Source organism: Carassius gibelio, chromosome B9, assembly GCF_023724105.1.
Source record: "Carassius gibelio isolate Cgi1373 ecotype wild population from Czech Republic chromosome B9, carGib1.2-hapl.c, whole genome shotgun sequence".
Lineage (NCBI taxonomy): Eukaryota > Metazoa > Chordata > Actinopteri > Cypriniformes > Cyprinidae > Carassius > Carassius gibelio.
This window is the reverse complement of record NC_068404.1, coordinates 10,861,660-10,884,116: the sequence shown is the minus strand read 5'-3', so window position 1 is coordinate 10,884,116 and position 22,457 is coordinate 10,861,660. Positions and strand designations below refer to the sequence as shown.

Below are 22,457 nucleotides of genomic sequence, written 5' to 3'. Positions count from 1 at the left end.
AAAAAAATGGTAGTCATCGAGAGGGAAAAAGTAATATTATTTCAGTTTATATTTTATTTTCACAAAGTAAAAATGACCGTGATAGCTCAACGATTACATATAATAGTTATATATGCCATGTATAAAACTATATCCATGGTTGTTTACCTGGTTTGAACCATTTTTGTTAGTGTACAACCAAATGACCTCATCTATAGTATTCATAAGTGCAGCAAGTGAGGTGTTTTTGGCGGAAACTATTGTAACCATAGGAAAATATGTTTGGGTGAGAGGGGAGAAAGAAAGCCAGACAACTTATAATTGAATTGGTTTGTCAGAGAGCGAGAGAGAGAGAGAGAGAGGGAGGTGGGGGTGGAGGAGGAGGACTGGCTGCCCTTCATCTGTCTGCTCAAGGCGGAGCTGAAGTTACCGAGAGCGGGCGCGGGAGCTCGACGTGATCCGCGGGGCGATAATCATCCACACCGGGGGAAATGCGCTAATTTACCCGAGCAGAATCTGACGGCGATCAGTTCACCGACTGCTCTGTTTATTAAAGGCCTCTGTCGCTTTGGATCGGACTCAATGTTGCTCCTCTTCGGCCGCTTGAACCGACCGATGGGCTCGACGCCGTCTGCCGTAGATTTGTTTCATTTTAAAGAAATGATTTTGGCGTCAATCCATGAATAAAGCCGGGAAATGTCGGACATGCCATCAGCTTGTGAAGCTAAACAACGACTGAAGCGGACTGTCACGAAGAAACCTGACCCATATTAAGATAACGTTTCTGCTCGAGCATCTGGACCAGAACCAAATACACCGAAACTAAATCTCGTTTATAAACGCCGATAACAACCGAGACGCGATCGCTGCAGGTTTTGAGTCCTCTCTAAAAAGGGCTGAAGAACTGCGAGGAAGTGGATCAAATACACTGCATGAAGTATAATCTCAAACTCCAAGCCAGCATGAGAATGGAGAAAATGCGTTTGTAATCTGTTTATCAAAGCACACACTAACCCAAAGGCGTCTAAAATCATGCACTGCCTTCAAACCTTCATTTGCACGGCTCATTTCGGACTGTTCCTTCCGAGCACATGAGCTTGAACTTCGGTCGATAAAGAAGAAGGGGGAAAAATAAAATCTTCTGGAACTTTTTTTTTTTTTTTTTTTGGAGCCGAACACATCCAGAAGCACCAGGACCATCACCAGGATGAGAGTGCGGATCCTAAACCGAACATCAGTGCTGTCACTGGGGCTGTGCACATTGCTTCTGCTCAGTGCTGTGGCTGGTAAGTTCAGATTTACATTTAACTTAGATAATATGTGTCCATATTACATAAGCCATGTTACATTATTTGTGCACGTTGCTCATTAGAATCACGCGTTGTAGCATGGACGCTGTAATGAGAAGTGAACTGAATCTGAATCGGTTCACTGTACAAATGTGAACTGTCAGAAGTGTCTTGCTTCCTTCGCTGGTTCATTATTATCTAGAGACGTGTTGTGTTGAATCTGGTTTCAGTGTAAGTATTATGGCTTGAAGAGTGTCTTTCGTGAGTTATTCTAATCTAGTTAAACTAAAGTGGATTTACTTTGAATTGGTCAAAAGTTACACTGCAGGTGCTACTTAGAAAGAAAAGTTAGAGCTAATAAACCAAAGATTATTTCTGCATACTGTATATGCATAACTTCCAGCGGTTATTTTTACACTCTTAAAAATAAAGGTTCTTTATTGGCATCAGTGGTTCTATGGAAAACCTTGAACATCCAAGGAACCTTCCAAATGCAGAAAAGGCTCTTTATAGACAAAAAAGATTCTTTCGATTTTTAAAATGTTCTTCACTGAAAGGTTCTTTGGGTAACCAGAAATGGTTCTTCTATGCCGTCACTGCAAAAGCACCCTCTTGGAACCTTTATTTTTATGAGTGTACAGTATTTATGTTCACACATATTGTAGAGCAGGTTTTATAATAGGTTAATTAGTTAGCGTAGTCTTTACCTCAGTACTATGGTGAGCTGCATTTCCCCAAATCATTGTAAGAGTAAGTAGATCGTTGAGCTGTGGTATCAAAATACAGCGATGGTATCAGATGGCTATTGTAATGGTCCATTTTTATGAATTATTACCTGTATTATGGTATTTACACACAATTTTGCCATGTTACTATCCTGGCACATGCCATAAAATCACTGGACTCTTATTTTGTCTGCATTTTGAGTTTTAAATTTTTTAATGCAATTAATATATCAGGAAAAAAAAGTCTCCTGGTATAATAATCTACACTTGTAGGTTCATTTGAAGAGAAAATGGTGATTCTTGTTTTGATAGTTTGATGTCAGGATAATGACTTTTTACTGGTGTTTTTTTTTTATTTTGTCTGTTTCACTCTATTTTAACTCAATAACTCTGCACTGGTCAGTAGTTACACAAGCAGATGCTTTTGGGCATAATAAGAAAAAAATGGATGGTTGGTTTCATAATCAGATGTTTTTCAGGCTGTTGAATGCCTGTTTTATACACCGACTGGACAATTTTATTTTGTATGAAAATACTGGCAGTGGTGTAGTGCAATATCAAATTGAAAATAAGACCGTGTATATATAGTAAATCACAGACATTATCAGAGAGTGTATTTTGATGTCCGTTTCTTGTTTCTTGCTTTCATATGGATCATATCGACCATGCTGTGTGTTGGCCATTAGAGCCTGTTTACCATGTTGTTATGGATATGCAGTTAGTCATCAGATCAGAAGCATGTGATATTGTACAATCGATTGTTTTGAGACCCTTGAAAAGCCTCTAAAACATTGCAGGAATGTGGTAGATGGATATTATTTTCCCATGTTGTGTGCAAGAATTCATCCCAGCCCTTTCCCTAATTAAGCATCGAACACAAGACGTACAGTACAGAGTTTGTGGGTTAGTTAGGGTTTAATGTGTGCTAACTTCACTGCTGAAGGCTGGGAATGTATTTTGGGTTCAGCCTTGACCTCGATGAGATAATGGTCTCTCTCTTCACTGGTACAGTAGATTAGAGAGAGGAAGGGAGGAGAAGAATACAAATGTCAGTTGTGTTCTACCCCTTAAAGGTGCACCCAGTCATCCTAAGGAATCTAGATCATTTGACAATTTTTTTAAAAAATGTTGTACCCTTGCATTGGAAAATATTCCAGTCATATTAAGCCATAAAAGTGTTTCAGTGTCTAAACAAATATTAAGCAGCACGACTGTTTTCAATATGGATAATAATCTGAAATGTTTCTTTAGCCCAAATCATAATTATATTTTACTGTATATTCAAATAGAAAATGGATATTTTTAATTGTAATAATATTTTATAATATTACTGATTTTACTGCATTTCTTAGTAAATACATGCAGCCTTGTTGAGCAAAAATGACTTCTTTTAAAAGCATAAACAAATCTCCCAAACCTGAACCTTTGATCAGTAGTGTAGATGAATGTAAGGAACAAAACAAAAGTCAACCAAGCAGCTCTGATGAGAAACAGAAAAGCTTGTCAATGTTGATTTGTCTGTACAAAGTCCAGGACCACTGGGACAAATAAGAGCCAGCAAAACATAACCCAAACACTGATGAGTGCATCTTGAAGTTGAATGGAGAGCATGATTGTGAGAATGAATAATCCTATTGGGAATATGCAGGATTTATATACAGCATATGCATTTCAAAACTCAGGATTTGTAATGGCAAAAAGCACCACATTTTTTATTGGATTGTGTCACTTTTACATTACAATACTGGAAAGTAACTAAGATACAGTGATCAGGTTAAGTGTAAGATGGCAATACCATGATCCATGTATATGGTATTTCAAAGAACGACAGTCCAGTGGTATTGCAATGATGTTGGTAGGGCTATTTGTTTTGTCAGTATTTTAAATGTTTTTGTCTTTGAATGCAACAAGTGTGTCCACAAAATATCACCCATTATATTATTCCAGACAGTTTCCGGCAATGTAAATAACCCCAGTATTATTTTTGAAAAAAATGGAAAAGCTCAATTCAGAGGCTTATTATGAGTCACCACTTCAAGCTATGATTTTCAGTATCATCTCCGGTCTGATAAACCCCCAGGGTGGGCACACTGATATCAATGGCACATTCACATCGCCTATACCTATACAGTGCATCTGTAGAATAAAAGCTTCTTAACAAATTCCTTTCTGCGTCATCGCCATACTGAATCTCCTTAGCTAAAGTAATCCTTCTGGGGTTACATATTCCACCATCATATGTCCAGCAAACCCACATGTCCTGTGAGGAATGCAATTTCAGCTTTGCGGTTGTGACTACAGAGGTAAGACCACACAAGGAGGCTACAATGGAGACAAACACTAATTAAAAATGTGGTCTTGTCCAACCATGCAGGTGAGCCGGTTCGAGGGCTCACCACAAGCTCATTTTAAAGCCGTTAGGAGCTGCCACAGTGATTTAGATCGGAGTTAGACTCTGGACGGGTAGTTAGTTTCACTTGAAGGAGTTTAGCGCCTTAATGTGCTGCCTTTAGGCTTGGGCCCAACCAGCGAGAGGATGTTGTGTCGAGCATGGAAAAGATTAAGATGAAGGGGAGGCTGTGCTGTGTGTGAGAGTCATTACCCCGTCTGTGACCGCTGTGAGAGCATAAAGCTATGGATCTTTTGCCACTCTGCTAAGCCCATCAGCACTCATTACTCACACACGCTCACATATGTGTAACATGACCATTAAGTCCCTGGCAACAGTTCATATGCAGTATTGGCACTTTTTAGAGACAATTTATGAGATTCTAGCTGGGCCATGAGATTTTGTGTTCTAGATCAAGGACGTTCTGTGGAGCATCTAGTACTGTGCATCAGTTGCTGGATAATGGGCTGTGCATGAAGTTAGAAACAAATCTTGACCTTACGTCTTATCTTGGACTCAATGTCAGACCTCGCTGCTAAACTAACAGGTTGTTTCATTTACACTTGCTGAAGTCCTCAGGCTTTGCCATGTTTATTGTAACTTAAAAAAAGTTCACAATGTTTTTGGTTTAAATTACATTCCATTTTTACATGACTTTATCCAAACTGACTTTGAAGTTTATAATAGGATTATAATACAAGTTTGTAATACATTTATTATACACAAACCAACAATATTAGCAATTGTGCTAATGTTTTTAACTTGGTATAGTGCTGTACATGCTAACACTGTGCTTTCTGAACATGTATCATAACATTTTCTGTACGTGTACCATGCCATTACCATGTTTTTTTGGACATTTACCATGACCATGTTTTTTTGGATGTGTACAATGATGACAATGCCATGTTTTTTTGGCAGGAAACTTTGTATGTCCATTTGTTCTTAAAGATACCTTGGAAAAACCATATACAAATAGTTGTACAAGAATATGATGACAATCATCATATCATGGGTCTTCAACAGGGGGTCTGCAGTGGCTAATATTAATAATATAATAATAATATAATAACATTCTTCAAAATTTCTTTTTTGTGTTCCTCAGCAGAGAAAAGGTCATTAATATTTGACTCTACTATACAAACATTATTTTAGGCCAGGCTTAATGATAATTTTATTCAGATTAATTTCAGATTATTTCTATTCAAATATAACAGGAGTTCCTTGCTTCATCTCAGTCTTTAAAAAAAGTTGTACTCCCCCTCCAGTATATGTCAGACATCTTTACCATTTGATACGCTATTTGCTACTTGAAGGTGGTGCTCTGGTTTGCACATTTCTTTCTTTTCATCATGCAGAAGGGGTTAACATAAAATTGCACACAGGGACGTGTGACGTTGAATCCCGTTCTGTAATTACCCAAATATATGATTTCAAACGTCTGGTTTTAATATCGTCTCCTTTGAGGTTTTTCGTCACTCTAATTTGAGCGTTTGATGAGCAAAGATAATTATCTCAGCGGAAAAATAAAACGAGCATAAATTAGCACAGACGTGACTGTGTTTGATATTTCCTCATTTTCTTTGAAACACACCGTGGTCCAACCGCAGCGGTGTGTTTGTTGCCCTGTGTCTTACGTGTTACCCCCCTCCCCGTCTGCGTCTGCGAGCTCAGTCGGCCTTAAGGAATTTGCCCGTCTGTCTGTGGGGGAGGGCAGGAAGTGGGAGTTGGCTGTCTGACTCTGTCAAGCATTTCCACGTTTTTTGATTTGTACTCTGATACCGCTTCAGTATGGGTGCACTGTGTGCATCGCGTGTGTGCGGCACTGCTCAGCACAGTATTGCATGTCATGTCAGCTCGGCGTTTGCGTTTCAAGCTGCGAGTATCACATATATACAGCTGTCTGTAGTGTGACACTTAAAAAATAAAGCAGCAAACCTATATATTTTCTGTTATTGAAAATCTTTTTTTTTTTAATGCATTTCCGCTTATTTGTGTGTTTTGCCGTTTGTGAGATGGGGGTCTAGAGTGTGTAGCCCTGTACTAGCAGGATTTAGACTAAACAATGTGTCTCGTTGGCTCCAGGGCCAGGCGGCTGAGTAGGGGGAGGAAAGAGAGAGAGACATTCCCTTGCGTAGACACTGAACCCCCCTCACACATTTACACAGCTGAACTGATTGAATCTGAGACCCCTCCTCTGATAGTCTCCCTCTCTTCCAAACGCAGATCACACTAATTGAAAAATCATTTCACTTGAGGAATGTAATGTGGCCCCTTTGCAGTTCTCCACATTGCTTCGGGGGGCAAAACACCCTGTTCCAGATCTCATTTCGATCTTGTTCTTTTTATGCGCCTCTAATCGCTTGGTTTCTAAGCGCTGCTTATTTCTGTGTTATTATTTTCCTTGCTTACTCCCGTCATAAAACTACAACTCCGTTTTATGGCATCTTTGGGTTTACAGTCCCTCAGAGTTGGATGGCGCACACTGTGGTGGGTTTAAACACACACCAGTGGCTTGATGTGAGCTGATACTCACCGCTACATGGTTCTGGCAATCCTGCACCATGCTTTTTACAGTAACTGTAATTGTTTTTACATCTACCCTGCTTGACAAGATATATATAGTCTTTGTTTAGTGAGAAAAACAGGGGTGCAGACTGTTTAGTCTTGCCAAGTGTTGACTGTTGTTATTAAAATTGGTACATGTTGTAGATTATTATGAAACTTAGTTGCTCATTACCGTCCGTCCTGCATCTCATGATGGTATTTGGCATATTAGCATGATTTCTGTAGGAGCCTGTTCCACTGATGATGACTGGAGTAATGATGCTGAAAATTCAGCTTTGCCATCACAAGAATAAATGACATTTCTATTCAAATAGAAGATGGTTATTTTAAATTGTAATATCTTACACAATAACACAGTTTTCACTATATTTGCAGCCTTGGTGAGCATAAAAGACTTCTTTTGAAAACATAAAAAAAATCGTACCTGCCCCAAACTTTGAATGGTAGTGCATGGCTGTGTGGGTGTTTTCCATTTGTGTTGGTGTGGGTTTTTTCTGCATTTTATTTTTTTTTATTTAACAATCCTAAGACATGCATTGTGTGTGTGCATGTGAGTCCTGAAATGGACTGGCCAGGGGGTCCAGGGTGTTCCCCCAGCTCACAGTGCATGTCAGAGCAAATGAGAATCATGGGGTCAAAGGAACTGCCTGAAGAGCTCAGAGATAGAATTGTGGCACAGATCTGGCCAAGGTTACAAAAAAGTTTCTGCTGCACTTGAAGTTCCTAAGAGCACAGTGGCCTCCATAATCCTTAAATGGAAGACGTTTGGGACGACCAGAACCCTTCCTAGAGCTGGCCGTCCGGCCAAACTGAGCTATCGGGGGAGAAGAGCCTTGGTGAGAGAGGTAAAGAAGAACCCAAAGATCACGGTGGCTGAGCTCCAGAGATGCAGTCGGGAGGTGGGAGAAAGTAGTAGAAAAATGTCAACCATCACTGCAGCCCTCCACCAGTCGAGGCTTTATGGCAGAGTGGATCGACCGAAGCCTCTCCTCAGTGCAAGACACATGAAAGCCACCATGGAGTTTGCTAAAAAACACCTGAAGGACTCCAAGATGGTGAGAAATGTCTGATGAGACCAAGATAGACATTTTTGGCCTTAATTCTAAGCGGAATGTGTGGAGAAAACCAGGCACTGCTGTCCAATACAGTCCCAACAGTGAAGCATCATGCTGTGGGGGAGTTTTTCAGCTGCAGGGACAGGACGACTGGTTGCAATCGAGGGAAAGATGAATGCAGCCAAGTACAGGGATATCCTGGACGAAACCCTTCACCAGAGTGCTCAGGACCTCAGACTGGGCCAAAGGTTCACCTTCCAACAAGACAATGACCCTAAACACACAGCTAAAATAACGACGGAGTGGTTTCACAACAACTCTGTAACTGTTCTTGAATGGCCCAGCCAGAGCCCTGACTTAAACCCAACTGAGCATCTCTGGAGAGACCTGAAAATGACTGTCCACCAACGTTTACCATCCAACCTGACAGATCTGGAGAGGATCTGCAAGGAGGAATGGCAGAGGATCCCCAAATCCAGGTGTGAAAAACTTGTTGCATCTTTCCCAAAAAGACTCATGACTGAATTAAATCAAAAGGGTGCTTCTACTAAATACTGAGCAAAGGGTCTGAATACTTAGGAACGTGTGATATTTCAGTTTTTCTTTATTAATAAATGTGCAAAAATTCTGTGTTTTTCTGTCAATATGGGGAGCTGTGTGTACATTAATGAGGAAATTTTTTTACTTAAATGATTTTAGCAAATGGCTGCAATATAACAAAGAGTGGTAAATTTAAGGGGGTCTGAATACTTTCCGTACCCACTGTATATATATAAATATATAATGGCCCAGTCTCTAACATACAGGTGTACATTAATTGTCTAGTGTTTATCAACACTGTGATGTTCACTGTGCTTCTGCTGTCATTCTGATCGACTTTAGAATTCACACAGGATAGAGTAAAATTCCAATTAGCCTATATTCAACACCAGTAAACATTTAGTTAATCTAATAAGCTAAATTTGGCAGCGATTTAATATCAAAGCAAGTACCAGCACCTATTTTTTTCCCCTTTGAGCACTGAGATGCAAACACTCAAGCTAGCTCACATTAAAGTGCATTGTCTCTCCTCTGGCTGTCTGCCACATTCAGTCCATCGCTCCGTTCCTCTTCACCCCAGCTGTCTTTGAGCACCGTTGCACCAGCTTTCAGAAGCACGCAGCAGTTTTACTCTGTCGTGAAATAACAGATGCAGCTTTGATGAATTGATTTGTTACGTCGAAAAGTGCTTAAAATTGCATTTAAAATGTGTGGGTTGTACAAAATGGCATAATATTTCTAAGTGAGTGCTTTTATTATGTCAAGCACTGCCATTTGTTTTGCACAAATCAAGCAGAGACGAAAGAAATCTCCTTTGGACTTACATTGATCGCAGTTCCTCTCCTGCACTGAGCTCCTGTGATGAACTTGATTTGTAAATACCTTTGAGTTAGACGAAGCTGGGCATTAAGCAGAATTTACCTCACAAAGTTGAGCCGCATTGCATTAGGAAAGCTTGGCGAGTGTCATAGCCACTCCAGTGCAGGGAGGGGGACCCGTTCTCTTGCCAACAGCGCCTACATGTCTGGGTTGTGAGAGGCAAGTGCAAAGCAGAGCTCTTTAGATGGGAGGTGTATTTGTGGAGGGGTATTTCAAAACCCTGGCACGGCTCTCTCTGTGGTCAGAGGCTCAATTCCGAAGCTTTTCGAGCTGCCCTCCGCCACAGTCACACGGCAAACCTGACGAGCAAAGCCAGTGGAAAAAGTGAGGAGCAGACAAACCTGTCGGCCGTTAAACACCCCTGATCTGGTTGTCGTGTAGTTGTTGGTGCATGAAAGGACTGGGCTGCATGTTAATGTGACTTCATTTTGAGGTAAATTTTGTATAACTTTTTTTTTTAATGAGTTTCTACTGAATTATGAGCACACTTCATGTAGTTCTCTCACGTTCTTGTGAGGTTTGTGAGCAAACATGCTTCTTCCCTGTGGAAGATGACTGTTCACCCATTCAACATCAACATTAGCTCTCGTCAGGGGCTTGATCTCGAGCCAAAGCCATCAACGATTTATGAATCCCAGCAAGCTGGATTCAAGATAATTTGTGTAGTATTTAAGTTTTAATGAGATACAAGTTCAGCCGGTGAAAAAAATAGGTTGCCGCTGTCAGGCCCTCGTGGGATTAATGTTGTCTGGACACAGACGTGCAGCTACTTTAGAAACTAGGAGTTTGTAGACATGAGTAGCCCTGATGGTATGTGTCCTCTCTCCACAAGTTATGTCTTAGTCAAACCAATGGCCAAAAACAAAAGTGAAACTAAAATGTCAGGGAAGTCATTGATGTCAGGAGGACACATATTTAAAAATCTAGTTTAAACACTAGTCAGATGACTAGAAATGTCATTTTTGTATTCATGTTGGTTTTATATGGTTTTGAACAATTTAATAGCATTTTCAACAAAACTGCAGGTCCTGCAGATTCTTCAGTTTTCCAGCATCTTTGCATATTTGAAACCTTTCCAGCAGTGACTATGATTTTGAGATACATCCTTTCACACTGAGGACAATCGAGGCACTCAAACACAACTATTAAAAAAGGTTCAAACGTTCACTGATGCTCCAGAAGGAAACAAGATGCATTATGGGGTGAATACTTTTGAACACGATGAAGATTTTGTTGAAATATAATATTTTTTCAATTAAGTTCTGCCCTTCGTAAACAACAGAAGATACCAGCTCTTAATGCATCTTGTTTCCTTCTGGAGCATCAGTGAACGTTTGAACCTTTTTAAATAATTGTGTGTTTGAGTGCCTCAATTATAAATAAAAAAATAACATGCATTTAGTATGATCTTATTTTTTGAAAATTATTCACATTTTCACAGATTCTGCAAGGGGTTCCCAAACTTTTGCATGCCACTGTATATTATATTTGCTTTTTTATGTACATTTATTATTATTATTATTATTATTATTAATAATAACAATAATTCATGAATTATGTTTTTGGGTCGCACCATGTAACATTTAACAACCTGAGCTAATCTTGCATCGTCATGAAGAGTTCAAAAGATAATACTTTGGGAGAATTATGGACCTTGACAAACAGTCATGAGGGTCTGCGGGAGTCCTTTCTATGATGTAATTTCCTGTTTTGTTTTTTCAGTCTTCATTTGGTATGTTTTTCAAATAATAATGACCAGTGAAGCAGTTTTTGTTGCTCTATGAATTTGGCCAAATACGATTATTCATTATTCATCTGTATTGATATATTTTTTCCTCCCGAAAAGTCAAAAATGAATTTTAATGATTAAAGATGTGTATTAAATTTGAATGACTTTATTATTAATCCCAAAGGGACGTTCACACATCACAGCAGAGCTTACCACACAATAAATAAACGAATAAAATAAATAATATACCGCATTCCATACAGCACCCCTTTGTTTCAAGCATCAAAATACACACTACCATAATTAACAGTTACTATATACACTTAAAATTCAACATCAGTCATCTAATATGACATTGATTATACAATCTAACAGCTGTTAGTAAAAATGATTTTCTATATCAACTTCAAGTCATTATATGTATGCAATTTTGTTTGAAATAATAGATTGGAAATAAACATCACGTCATTGACCTATGCAGCATATGACTTGCAGCAGAGTTGTGGTCTCATTTGTTGGCATTGTCTTGAAGCCGTATTGTTTTACAGGGCCTTGCCTGCTTTGTCTTCTGTCCATTCATGTAGGTGTCCTCTCCTCGTATCTCCACGTCCAGCCATGTGGCTTGTAAGGAATGTGGCGGCACTCATGTTTCAAGGTCCTTCACCTTGTTAATTAGCTTGAGGGTGTGCAGGAGTGTCTTTAATTACTGTCTATCTCTGTAATTGTTGAGGAAAGAGCCAGTCGCTTAGTGACAGTAACTGTGGTCATCTGTGCTAGCCGTGGCTTTCTTTTTTTTATGAAGTAGGATCTTCTCGCAGCAGGTTCCCATAGTGACAGCGAAGGCCTGTGGTTACTGCACGTTCAGCGAGTTTTAATTCACTCTACCACATTCACAAACCTCCTGATCCTTTGTACAGATTATCTTGGATTTACTCATTGCTGGTGGTAGGTAAACAAGTCTGAAGATTGCTAATCTGGGCCTTGCGATGGTGTGTGATGGATGGAGACGGAGACCGAGTCGCCATCTGGCTGAGTAGTGGTCTGATCTGCATTGTCTTAGTCCATCTACTATTCAGGAAATAGGATTAGAAAGTGCAGAATCTCTTTGGGATTTGCGTTACTGCAAGCAGCCGATCTGAGATCTGTTTCAATGTTTCTCTCATGATGGAGATTTGGGTGACATTGGCAAAAAGACACAAGCATCTCTTCTCGACCAAACGTACAGGACAATGCAAATGAAGGAATTATGGACGCAACAACGAATACATAAAATCTATAAAAGGTGGATGATGAAGTAATAAAAAACAGGTTTCATTATTGATCAGATGAATAGGCCTGTGTCACATGGAAAAGCAATGCCACTTTGCAGTAGTGAGAAATGCATTTGAAAAGTAGTTACTGAAAATGAAAATATATTTTTGCTTTTGAAAATGTCATTTTTGAAATCTAAAAAATACATTCTAAGTATTAAAATATATATATATATATATATATATTTTAAATTTAATTAAAACTAAACATGTACTGTGTATGATTTTGAGGTTGTATCCATCTGTCTATAAAGATACGTTGCAGATTTCTTAGTCACATACACACATAATGGCTTAATGTGCAGTCACATTGTTTGTCAAATTTTTTTTGACAGAATCTAGTCCACATGATTGGGAAGAATTTGCAATGGGTTCAGTTTTTGTCAAACTGATTTGCATTGTTACCCAACATAAAGCTGCTTGGTTTGAAAGTCACATTTTTGTGAATGGTGATTCTTCTGTTGACAATTTATCTGTAATATTTTGTCAAAATGTGATGGCACCTTTAATGCGAGGAATGGTCTGTAGAGGTGTGTGTCGATACCTGGAATTCTGGAGAAAAAATGTAAAACAATATCAATCACTTAGGGTCATTTTAGTTTTAATTTAGTTCCAATCATGTATTTTGTTGTGGTTACTACTACAAATATCTCCCAACTAGTGAGGAACTCACCATATTCTTGCCAAAGCCAATATGTATTTGCTGCTTGCCGAGTGTGAACAGAGCCTCACTCTCATGTCTTAAATATGTGTCTTCACTTTGACATAATGATTGCCATTGTCTACAGAGAGCCAGCACAGACTCTTCCCTCACATGTGATCCACACGGGGAGAGGGATCCACTGCTGTTTTAGGTCATTGTAATGGTGGAGTGTGTTGAAGACTGCAGTAGCTGTGAGTCTGCTGATGTGTCAGCGGTTCCTGCTGAGCCGAAAGCTTCACTACCCAAACACCTCCTCCAGAACAGAACAGAGAGGCGTCTGAGGGGCTTAAGACTGTGCGTCTCACCCCTCCCCCTCGCCAGACCACCTTCCTCAACCACTGGATCATCCCAGCGTTATAGTTTTGTAGTTCCTGCATTCAACAATCAGCAGCAAACTGCAGATCTCATTGTAGTTGGTTAATATTCAGATGTTGGGTTTGCTATAATGCCATTCCTGTATTGCCCGTTCTATTTTAAAGATGCATTTTGGCACTACTGGGAAAAGGTTTACCTATTAGAAACCGAAGTGTCTTTTTGTGAAAAGTCATTGTAGTATTTTGCCATGTTAAAATGACATGACCTTCACTAAATGTCACAGAGAATCCTCACGCTCATTGACGCTAATAACGTAGTGTTTGTTTGCTGAAGTAAAGAGTGAAAATTAAACAATGAAAAATGGTTTACCAGCAGAATCAATGGGAGAATCAGCGCCCGTATAGCTGATGAAGCAGAAAAGAGCTGAAGAAGCAGAAAAGTGTAACCATTACACAAGGTGGGATGATTTGATGACAGAGAAAATCCTCTGAGAGTAGTGATGCTCAAGTTGCTTCTTTTTGTTGGACAGTTAAGGAAATTAATTATTGTGGACACTCTGTAAAACTCACTGTAATATAATTTACAGTACGGCCGCTCCCTATACGAAGAGTATACAGTTTGCGTAGGAAACCAACTCCCAGTTGCCCATACCCCATTTGAAATAATAAACTTGAGCACAAAAAAGACGTGATATGTGAACGGCGCCTTCATCGGTCAAAATGTTTACCTTTGATTAACGATTAAATGGTCAATATGAGCATCCCTATCTGGCATATAAACATAATATAACAATCAAAATTAATAAATTTTAAGCCACACAAAGTCAACATGTTGGTATTTCTTGCTCTGAATCTGCCATAAAATAAAATGAAAGTTTATTGTTCTTTGAAAAGGTGTACCTGCGTTATTATGCCATTATCATTATATTTGTTGAAACTGGTCTTAGAACGACAATATTATCATTTATCGCGATAATTTCTTGGACAATTTAACGTCCAGCAAAATTTGTTATCGTGACAGGCCTAGTAATCACAGACGGATTCTATGATGGTGAGATCAGATCTCCATGTGGAGCGCTGGCTGTTGTCAGACTGCTTGTGCATTCAAAAATCTCACTAGGTTATTATTAAAATGAATCACAAAATGAATGTTAATGTAAACTGAAATGTCCTACTGACACACTACAGTAAAAGACAGAAATAACTGGCTTAAAACCCTTTTTTGGGGTGAAAATACTAATGTGCCTAAGACTTTTGCACAGTACTGTACTTTACAAACAACATTGTTGCTACTTTATAAAGAATGACCATAGAGTCGTTCACAGAACTGAGTAAAGACAGTCACAGACAGCACTCATCTCTGATTGACAGTGATACAGTAGAAACACTATGTGTGGTTTTGTATTAAACAATGACCCAGATCGTGAAGTACCGGGACATTTATTAGCCTAAGACTAAGGGAAGCTTTGAAAATGAGAGCATGCAAGGAGTGTGTGAAAGCTGTGGATTTATTTGAAATATTTTTAATGTTCTTTAATGTTATCCACATTTTTTTGTGGATCGTTTTTTTTTTTTTAAGCATCGGTTCAGGCAGCGTTTAGGCACTGGTAGCGTTTTAAAAGTATGGATATGGCACCGTTATCATTAAAAACCCAATCGATATCCAATCCTACAGCAGATGGGAGTTCAGTGTATAACATTGTGGTATCATCAGAGCTTAAAGTATGCAAAAAAACAGTGATGTTAATGCTAGCTAAACAACTAGGTACTGAATTTCCTTTTAAACCTATTATGATTTACTCTGTAAGATAGGCTAAGGTGTTCACTATAATCTAGTAGTTTGTTTTTGGAATATATTTTTTTATTTTTTTTAAATTATTACCTAAAACCAGAAGATTTAGCTCTGAGAGAAATAAAAACATGCTAAATTGTAAGAGCTGTAGCCTACTGGTTAGCACGTGTACACAAACACATCGACTTGTTCTTTGCGTGCAGATAACAGAAGTTTGAATTGGATACAAGTCAACGTTATTGTGTCACTTATTTGTATGAATTACCACTGTCAAAGAAAGTCTGAATTTTTTTTTAGGAAGGCCAGGGTTGGTCTGTGCTTCCGTGGTGAAAAAATGGTCAAAGCTCCTTTTGCTCAAGCTGGAGATAATAAAAGTTAGAGGAAAGAGAAAACTGGGCTTGAAATGAGACAAGGTGTTGGAAGTGAGGAAGAAATGTAACTTGTGACTCACGCGCTGTGTGATTCATTCTGTTTTCCTTCATTACTTGTTTATTCCCTGTGTTTTGATCCTCTTCTCCAGCTCTGTTGATAAGCTGAGCCCTCATTGCATTGGGCCGCTTCGCTGCTTTTGTGCTATTCAAGTGTGTTTATGAGGTTTTTGTTTATTTCTCCAGCTCGCGGTGGAGTGTGTCACGGTCTATGTACGTCATCCCACTAGCGATTTATGTTTGCTGCACTGGCGCCGATCACCACGTCTTTGTTCTTTTGTGTGGCGTGTGTTTGTTCAGTGTGTTTTAGCAGTGGCATATGCTGAGCTGCTAATGTAACGTCACAAACGCTGAATGTACGTGTCTGTCAGTGTTGTAAATAAGTGTCAGTAGACTGCTTGACAGTAAGTCACTGTAGTTTCTGTCTGTGGGGCCAGCAGGCCAGCCAATTTTTTCTTCTCTTTTTTTTCTATCCTCTCCCCCTCTTTTTTGTCATTTTTTCATGTCCCAAATGGCATCTGCAATGCTGAGGGGAGTCTCCAAATACTCATTAGTGCATTACTGAAGTCTGGAAGTCTGCCAGCCACTCAGACGCGAGTCGGTGCAGTATTCCAAGGGAACGTACAGGGAGGAAGGCAAAGAGGTGGGGAATTAGCACAAAGGAGGACCAAGAGAGAAGAATTATGTTTTTTTTTCTTGTTTTATTGTTGAGTTTTGTAAATCTGCAGGCGCTATTGGCTGTAATTATGATCAAGACGAGGTGCTGTATGGTGCCGTTGTGCTTTAAATGACACACGACTGAACTTCTTTTGGTCTTGACTTTTATGGAGCCAGAAGAGTCTCAATAAAGATAAATGCACACACTACAGTCACATATGCACACATAGGATTCATACATGCACACACATAATTCATAAATACACACACAGGATACACAAATGCACACAAAATTCACAAATGCACACACAAAATTTAAAAAGCACAGAAGATTCACAAATGCATACAAAATTCAGAAATGCACACAAAATTCAGAAATACACACACAATTTAGAAATGCAAACAACATTTACAAATGCACTCAAGATTCACAAATGCACAGAACAAGATTCAGAAATGTATTTCTGATGCACACACACATATATCTTGATTTACAAACTGCTTGCGGTCTGTGAACGTCACTGCATTTGTGTGTGAATTTTGAGACTCCCTTGACTTGGCTCGACACACAAATGCCTTTTTTTAAACAGGGAATGATCTGCAACCAATCAGATATCTCCCTTGTTTTAGCCAATCACAAGAATGCACCCCACGTGGGGGATTGTTTACTTATAAGCCAATCAGCGAACGACTCACTTTCCTCACGCAGCGAACGACTCACTTACCTCACACAGCCGGCGACTCACTTTGTGCAGCGAACGACTCACTTTCTTCACGAGTCACGCAGCGAACGACTCACTTTCCTCACCCAGCGAGCGACTCACTTTCCTCACGAGTCACGCAGCGAACGATTCACTTTCCTTACGAGTCACGCAGCGAACGACTCACTTTCCTCACCCAGCGAGCGACTCACTTTCCTCAGCGAACGATTCACTTTCCTCAAGCAGCGAAGTTGAGCGAACGATTCACTTTCCTCATGCAGCCAGAGAGCCACTTTCCTCTTGCAGCGGACCACTGACTCTCTCTTCATGTAGGGACTGAATATTATAATTAAAGTGACTTCTATATTGCATCCAAAAGAATATTTAGATATATTTAAATATTCAAAAAGGTTTAAACATTTTTTTTTTATTATTTTTTACTTTCATTAAAATATTTCAATAAAATGAAATAATTGCCTATTGCAAATTTATGAATCCATGGTTAACTTTTTTTCTGCAGTCACTGGGCTATATGTATTGAGACATTTTTTAATTTATATTTTGTAAAAAAAATAATAAAAAATAAACCTGAATTGTAATCTAAACATCTGTATTTTCATACAATTTAATACAATTGCTGTGTGAACACGTTCATGTGATTGGCTTATAAGTAAACAATCCCCCCACGTGGAGTGCATTCTTGTGATTGGCTAAAAGAAGGGAGATATCTGATTGGTTGCAGATCATTCCCTGTTTAAAAAAAAGCATTTTTGTGTCGAGCCAAGTCAGGGGAGTCTCAAAATTCACACACAAATGCAGTGAAGTTCACAGACCGCAAGCAGTTTGTAATTCAAGATATATGTGTGTGTGCATCAGAAATACATTTCTGAATCTTGTTCTGTGCATTTGTGACTCTTGTTCTGTGCATTTGTGAATCTTGAGTGCATTTGTAAATGTTGTTTGCATTTCTGAATTGTGTGTGTATTTCTGATTTTTGTGTGCATTTCTGAATTTTGTATGCATTTGTGAATCTTCTGTGCTTTTTAAATTTTGTGTGTGCATTTGTGAATTTTGTGCGCATTTGTGCATCTTGTGTGTGTATTTATGAATCATGTGTGTGCATCTATGAATCCTGTGTGTGCATATGTGAATGTAGTGTGTGCATTTATCTTTATTGAGACTCTTCTGGCTCCATAGACTTTTCCCCTTTGACTTTTTCTACTTCCTCATCTCATTGGCACACATGAAATATGAATCGGCAGGATTAAGCCTGCGTCTTGTCCATTGAAAGTTTGACAAACGACGGGTGTCTGAGAGTGTGTTTATGTGAATATTGAAGGTGGGCAGGGTGTAAAAAAGGAGCCCGGTGTGTTTGTGGTTAAGGCACTGGCATGTAATCAGATTCAGCGTCGTCAATCAGGAGGAGCAGTCGCTTGCCTTGAGATCACGTTTCACACTGAAAAGGTGGGCTTGTGCTACTGGGCCTGACACAGCTGCATATTAAACTTGCTCTCTCTGTAGAGTCTCATCTCTCTTCAGACCTTTTTTTGTGTGTGTGTGTGTGTGTGTGTGTTCATTTTTGGCACAGGATGTTTACTTGTGAATCAGTAGACTAATGCTTGGTAGGCCTTATGTCTAAGAGCGATTGCTTGTCAGACAATTATTGGAGAGAATAGTAGCCAATCATTTTGATAATAGGCTTTGACTCAGGCAATATTACAGATGATGTGTGATGATTTTGGTGAATATGTGAATTATTATTATGTATAATATAGCTTCTTTATATATTTGGGAAGAAAAAAAAGCATATAAATTACAATGGAAGCTCACTCATTGACTGGTCACCCATTTATTATGTGGATTTGGGTTAGATTAGTAAACCCCTGAGCATGAGTCATTGAGGGACTGGCGTCTGGATCTTTACTTTTACTGCCTTAATGCATCGCATTCCCTGTGCTGTTATCATACATACTTCCTATTCAAAGAAAAGCACAGAGGCTCATCGTCTCTTCTATAATATGTGATAAAAGTATGCTCCTGTGTACATTACTGCCTGCCAATAAATCACAACGTCATAATTTTATTTTGCAGTAAAGCTCGTCTGATTTCATTGCAACCTAATGTCATGTGTCATCATGATTCTGTCTCATAAATATGCAAAGGAAACTGTCCCAACAGATTGGAGTCGATGAATGTCTTGACTGTCCACCAGTTCTTTGCGCATGATCAGCAGTTTTCCTGGCTTTCAACGTCTTGAACACAAAATGCTGCTGTGCGCCCATTCAGCATTTATTGAAGAGCTAAGAGCTTTGGGATGGGTCCGAATCTAGGGCTATTGCCCCTGCTGGGACCCTTTTTTTCCCTCTCCAAGCCCCTCAAGGGAAGGGAAAAGGTGATGCTTTGCATGTGAATGTGCACCTCGGCCTCAGATGTGTAAATAGCAGTCTGAGAGAGTTGCTTTATTCTAGCGGACGTGATTTTGGAGGCTCTACTCGGGTTTTGGCTTGGCGTCATTCAGATGTAGGATTGGACTATAAATAGTTGCTGTCCCACAAGAGCTTAGCTGACCTTCTACTTTCCAACCGAGCATTGTTTTATTGAGCCAAGCTGGTGGCCTTGAGACAACGATTTGCTGTCATGAAAGCGCAAGACGTTACTGCTTCTGTAAATGGCAGACCAAAACTTTTCTAAGCTCAGATTTGTGGTATTAGAGATGAATAATTGGTTAACTTTTATTTGTGGATTTGACATATTACAGTATTTATGCATTATGAACAAATAAAACATGTAACATTTAAAATCTAATTTATGGTATCATTGCTTATTTAACTCCCTAGTTGGAAACTAGTGTTAAGTCTTGGTATGTTGAAATGTTTGTCATTGAAAACTTCTGTGCGTCTACAATCCTGGTTGTTGTAGGCCTAAATGAAGCAGCTGACAATTAGGATTCATTGCTTTGACTTATGGTTGCTCCAGTGTGCTCCTTCCAATAATGCAATCAGCTGTGAGGTCCAGGTTCTGTTGAGCAGATGGATGAATGGAGGGAAAGTGAGCCGTGTCCAGGTACTGGAGTGTGACCGACATGGAGAGCAGGAGCTGTCCTCCATCTCTACTCTTACCATCAGTCTCGAACCCTGTCGATATCCAGCCTAACTGACCGTGGCTCACATAGAGACAGTTGAGCATGTACAAGCTCATGTCCGAACATGACTTTTATTCTCAGATCATCATTTTTAATTAGACCATGGGGTTTATGAGGCAGGGTGAAACTAAATTAAGTTTCAGACTGCTCTTTCTGCTCATCACCGTCAGTATGTGTTATAATAAGCATTCATTTACTTCCTCCCCAGTGATGAAGCTTCCTTATTAAGAACTTCCTTCCTTAATGAAGCTGAACGTAGCCTCATATCTAGGGTTATATATTTTTTTTATATATATATATATAAATATGTTTATTAATCTCTCTCCGTGTTGGAAAAAAAAAAACACCAAGGTAGAATGTAGATGGTAGTTAAAGCTATTTACTGGGTCAAAGACGCGATAGTCTTTTTTGTTCTGTCAATTAATTTCTTAAAGCAAACATTGAAAATGTATCTAATGCATGCACCTGACCTGATCTATGATAAGCATGTTTAATTTTTGAACTAAAGTTAATTTAGAATTTTTTTGGGATGCATAAAGTCATAAAGATCAACTGTCCTCATATCATAATAAAGAAAAACAAAGCAAGTTAAAAAAATAAATCCTTCAAAAGTAAGTTGCAAGAATTTTGCATGATTGATTTTTTTAATTTTTAGAAAGTTTTAAAGTATCAGATAACTTGAATGAGAAGGGAAAGGGTAGTTCATATGGTGTTAAATGTAATATGACATTTATGAAATAATCCATTATATTTGTGAGAAAAAAAATCGAGAACATAAGGATTTGGATGTACTTAATGTGTAAAGAAGATATTATGTTTAATTGAATCTTTTATTGAAAATAAAGAGTAGTGCTGCAACAACGCGTCGACGTCATCGATTACGTCGACTACAAAAATACGTCGACGCGTCACACTGTTTGTTTACATCTCGCGTAATGGCATACTGGGAATGGAGAAAGTTGCATTCTATCACAAAAACAGAGACAACTGTTATCAAAAGTACGTGAATACTTTAAACACAGGACAAATAAAATGGCCCTTTGTTCCCTTTGTAAAACCGATATGGTGTACCACGGCAGCACAACTGCGATGCGCGAGCACCTCAGAGGAAAACATCTTGGCGCTCTCCGGTGTTACGGTTTAACTGGTTACTGTGTGATCTGGTGACCAACTTCCTGGTTCAGGTCTGATATTCTTGCGCTTTCGGCATTCTGAAAAGGTGAGATGTTTTTAACTCAATGCGGTGCGGAAGCGCCTGGAAAAAACGAGCGTCCTTCCATTACGTCGCTTCCATTATGAGCGCGCTTGTCGCGCGCCTACATTGGAAATAACGAACTTGAGCGCGCAATAGACGTGATATGTGAACGGCCCCTTAAAAGACAGCGCGCCGCGAGACAACAGTCACAAACCACCGAGCCACCCCGAATCAGCTCCAGATCTCTGGACACCATGCTAAACCATAGCAGAACCCTGACTACATTTTATGGTTTTTGATGCTAAAGAACATTTCATGACGTCTCAGACAACTGTAAATTAATGGCTACTGTGGTTTAATTATAAATGCTATCATAAGCTCATATTTACCATAGTAAAATAATTTTATTTGCCTCTTATTTATTTTATACTGTAAAAACTTCAACCACATAAGTGGAAAATGAATAAAGGGTGAAATATTATATTAGAAGTTGTACTTATATATTTTTTGGTAAAGTTATCCAAAGGATTCATTAGCTAATAAAAAAAAAGAACATTAGATTGATTATTTATTGTAATAAAAATAATCGTTAGATTAGTCGACTAATCAAAAAAATAATCGTTAGATTAGTCGACAGAAAAAACAGTCATTAGTTGCAGCTCTAATAAAGAGTTTTAAAGTGAATGTAATCAATTCAATTTTATTTGTATGGCACTTTTTACTTTAATAAAATAATATGAAGCATTAACATTAGGTTGCACTACCAAGATTTGGGTAAATGTATAGGCTATGTGTTTTCTTTGATCGAGGTGACAGTAAAATACATTTATAATGTCGCAAAATGTTTCTGATTCAAATAATTATTATTAATTTAAACTTTCTATTTATTAAGCCATCAAGAACATTTTTTTTGTAATATTTTTATGGAAACCATGACACAAGCAACTGTTTTGATCTTCGATGATAAGAATATTTTTGTACAGCAAATCAGCATGTTAGAAGGATTTCTGAAGGATCATGTGACTATTTCACAATATTACTGTTTTTAATGCGTTTTTGATT

At 38.8% G+C, this 22,457-nt stretch overlaps 1 protein-coding gene across 4 annotated transcripts in view; it reads left to right on the top strand.

Moving 5' to 3' along the window:
* Positions 1 to 354: 354 nt before the first annotated feature.
* bmpr2b (bone morphogenetic protein receptor, type II b (serine/threonine kinase)) overlaps positions 355 to 22,457 on the top strand; it is a 70,029-nt gene continuing 47,926 nt past the window's right edge. For 2 of the 4 annotated variants that reach the window (XR_008155058.1, XM_052564714.1), the window contains exon 1: positions 372 to 1,265. Coding sequence is in view for 2 of the 4 variants with exons in the window: in XM_052564714.1 (XP_052420674.1) it covers positions 1,187 to 1,265 (79 nt within the window). In the remaining 2 variants the exon portion in view is untranslated. Of the gene's footprint in view, positions 1,266 to 9,711; positions 9,858 to 22,457 lie in introns of those variants that run through there. The other 2 variants (XM_052564713.1, XM_052564715.1) reach the window with 2 other exon arrangements.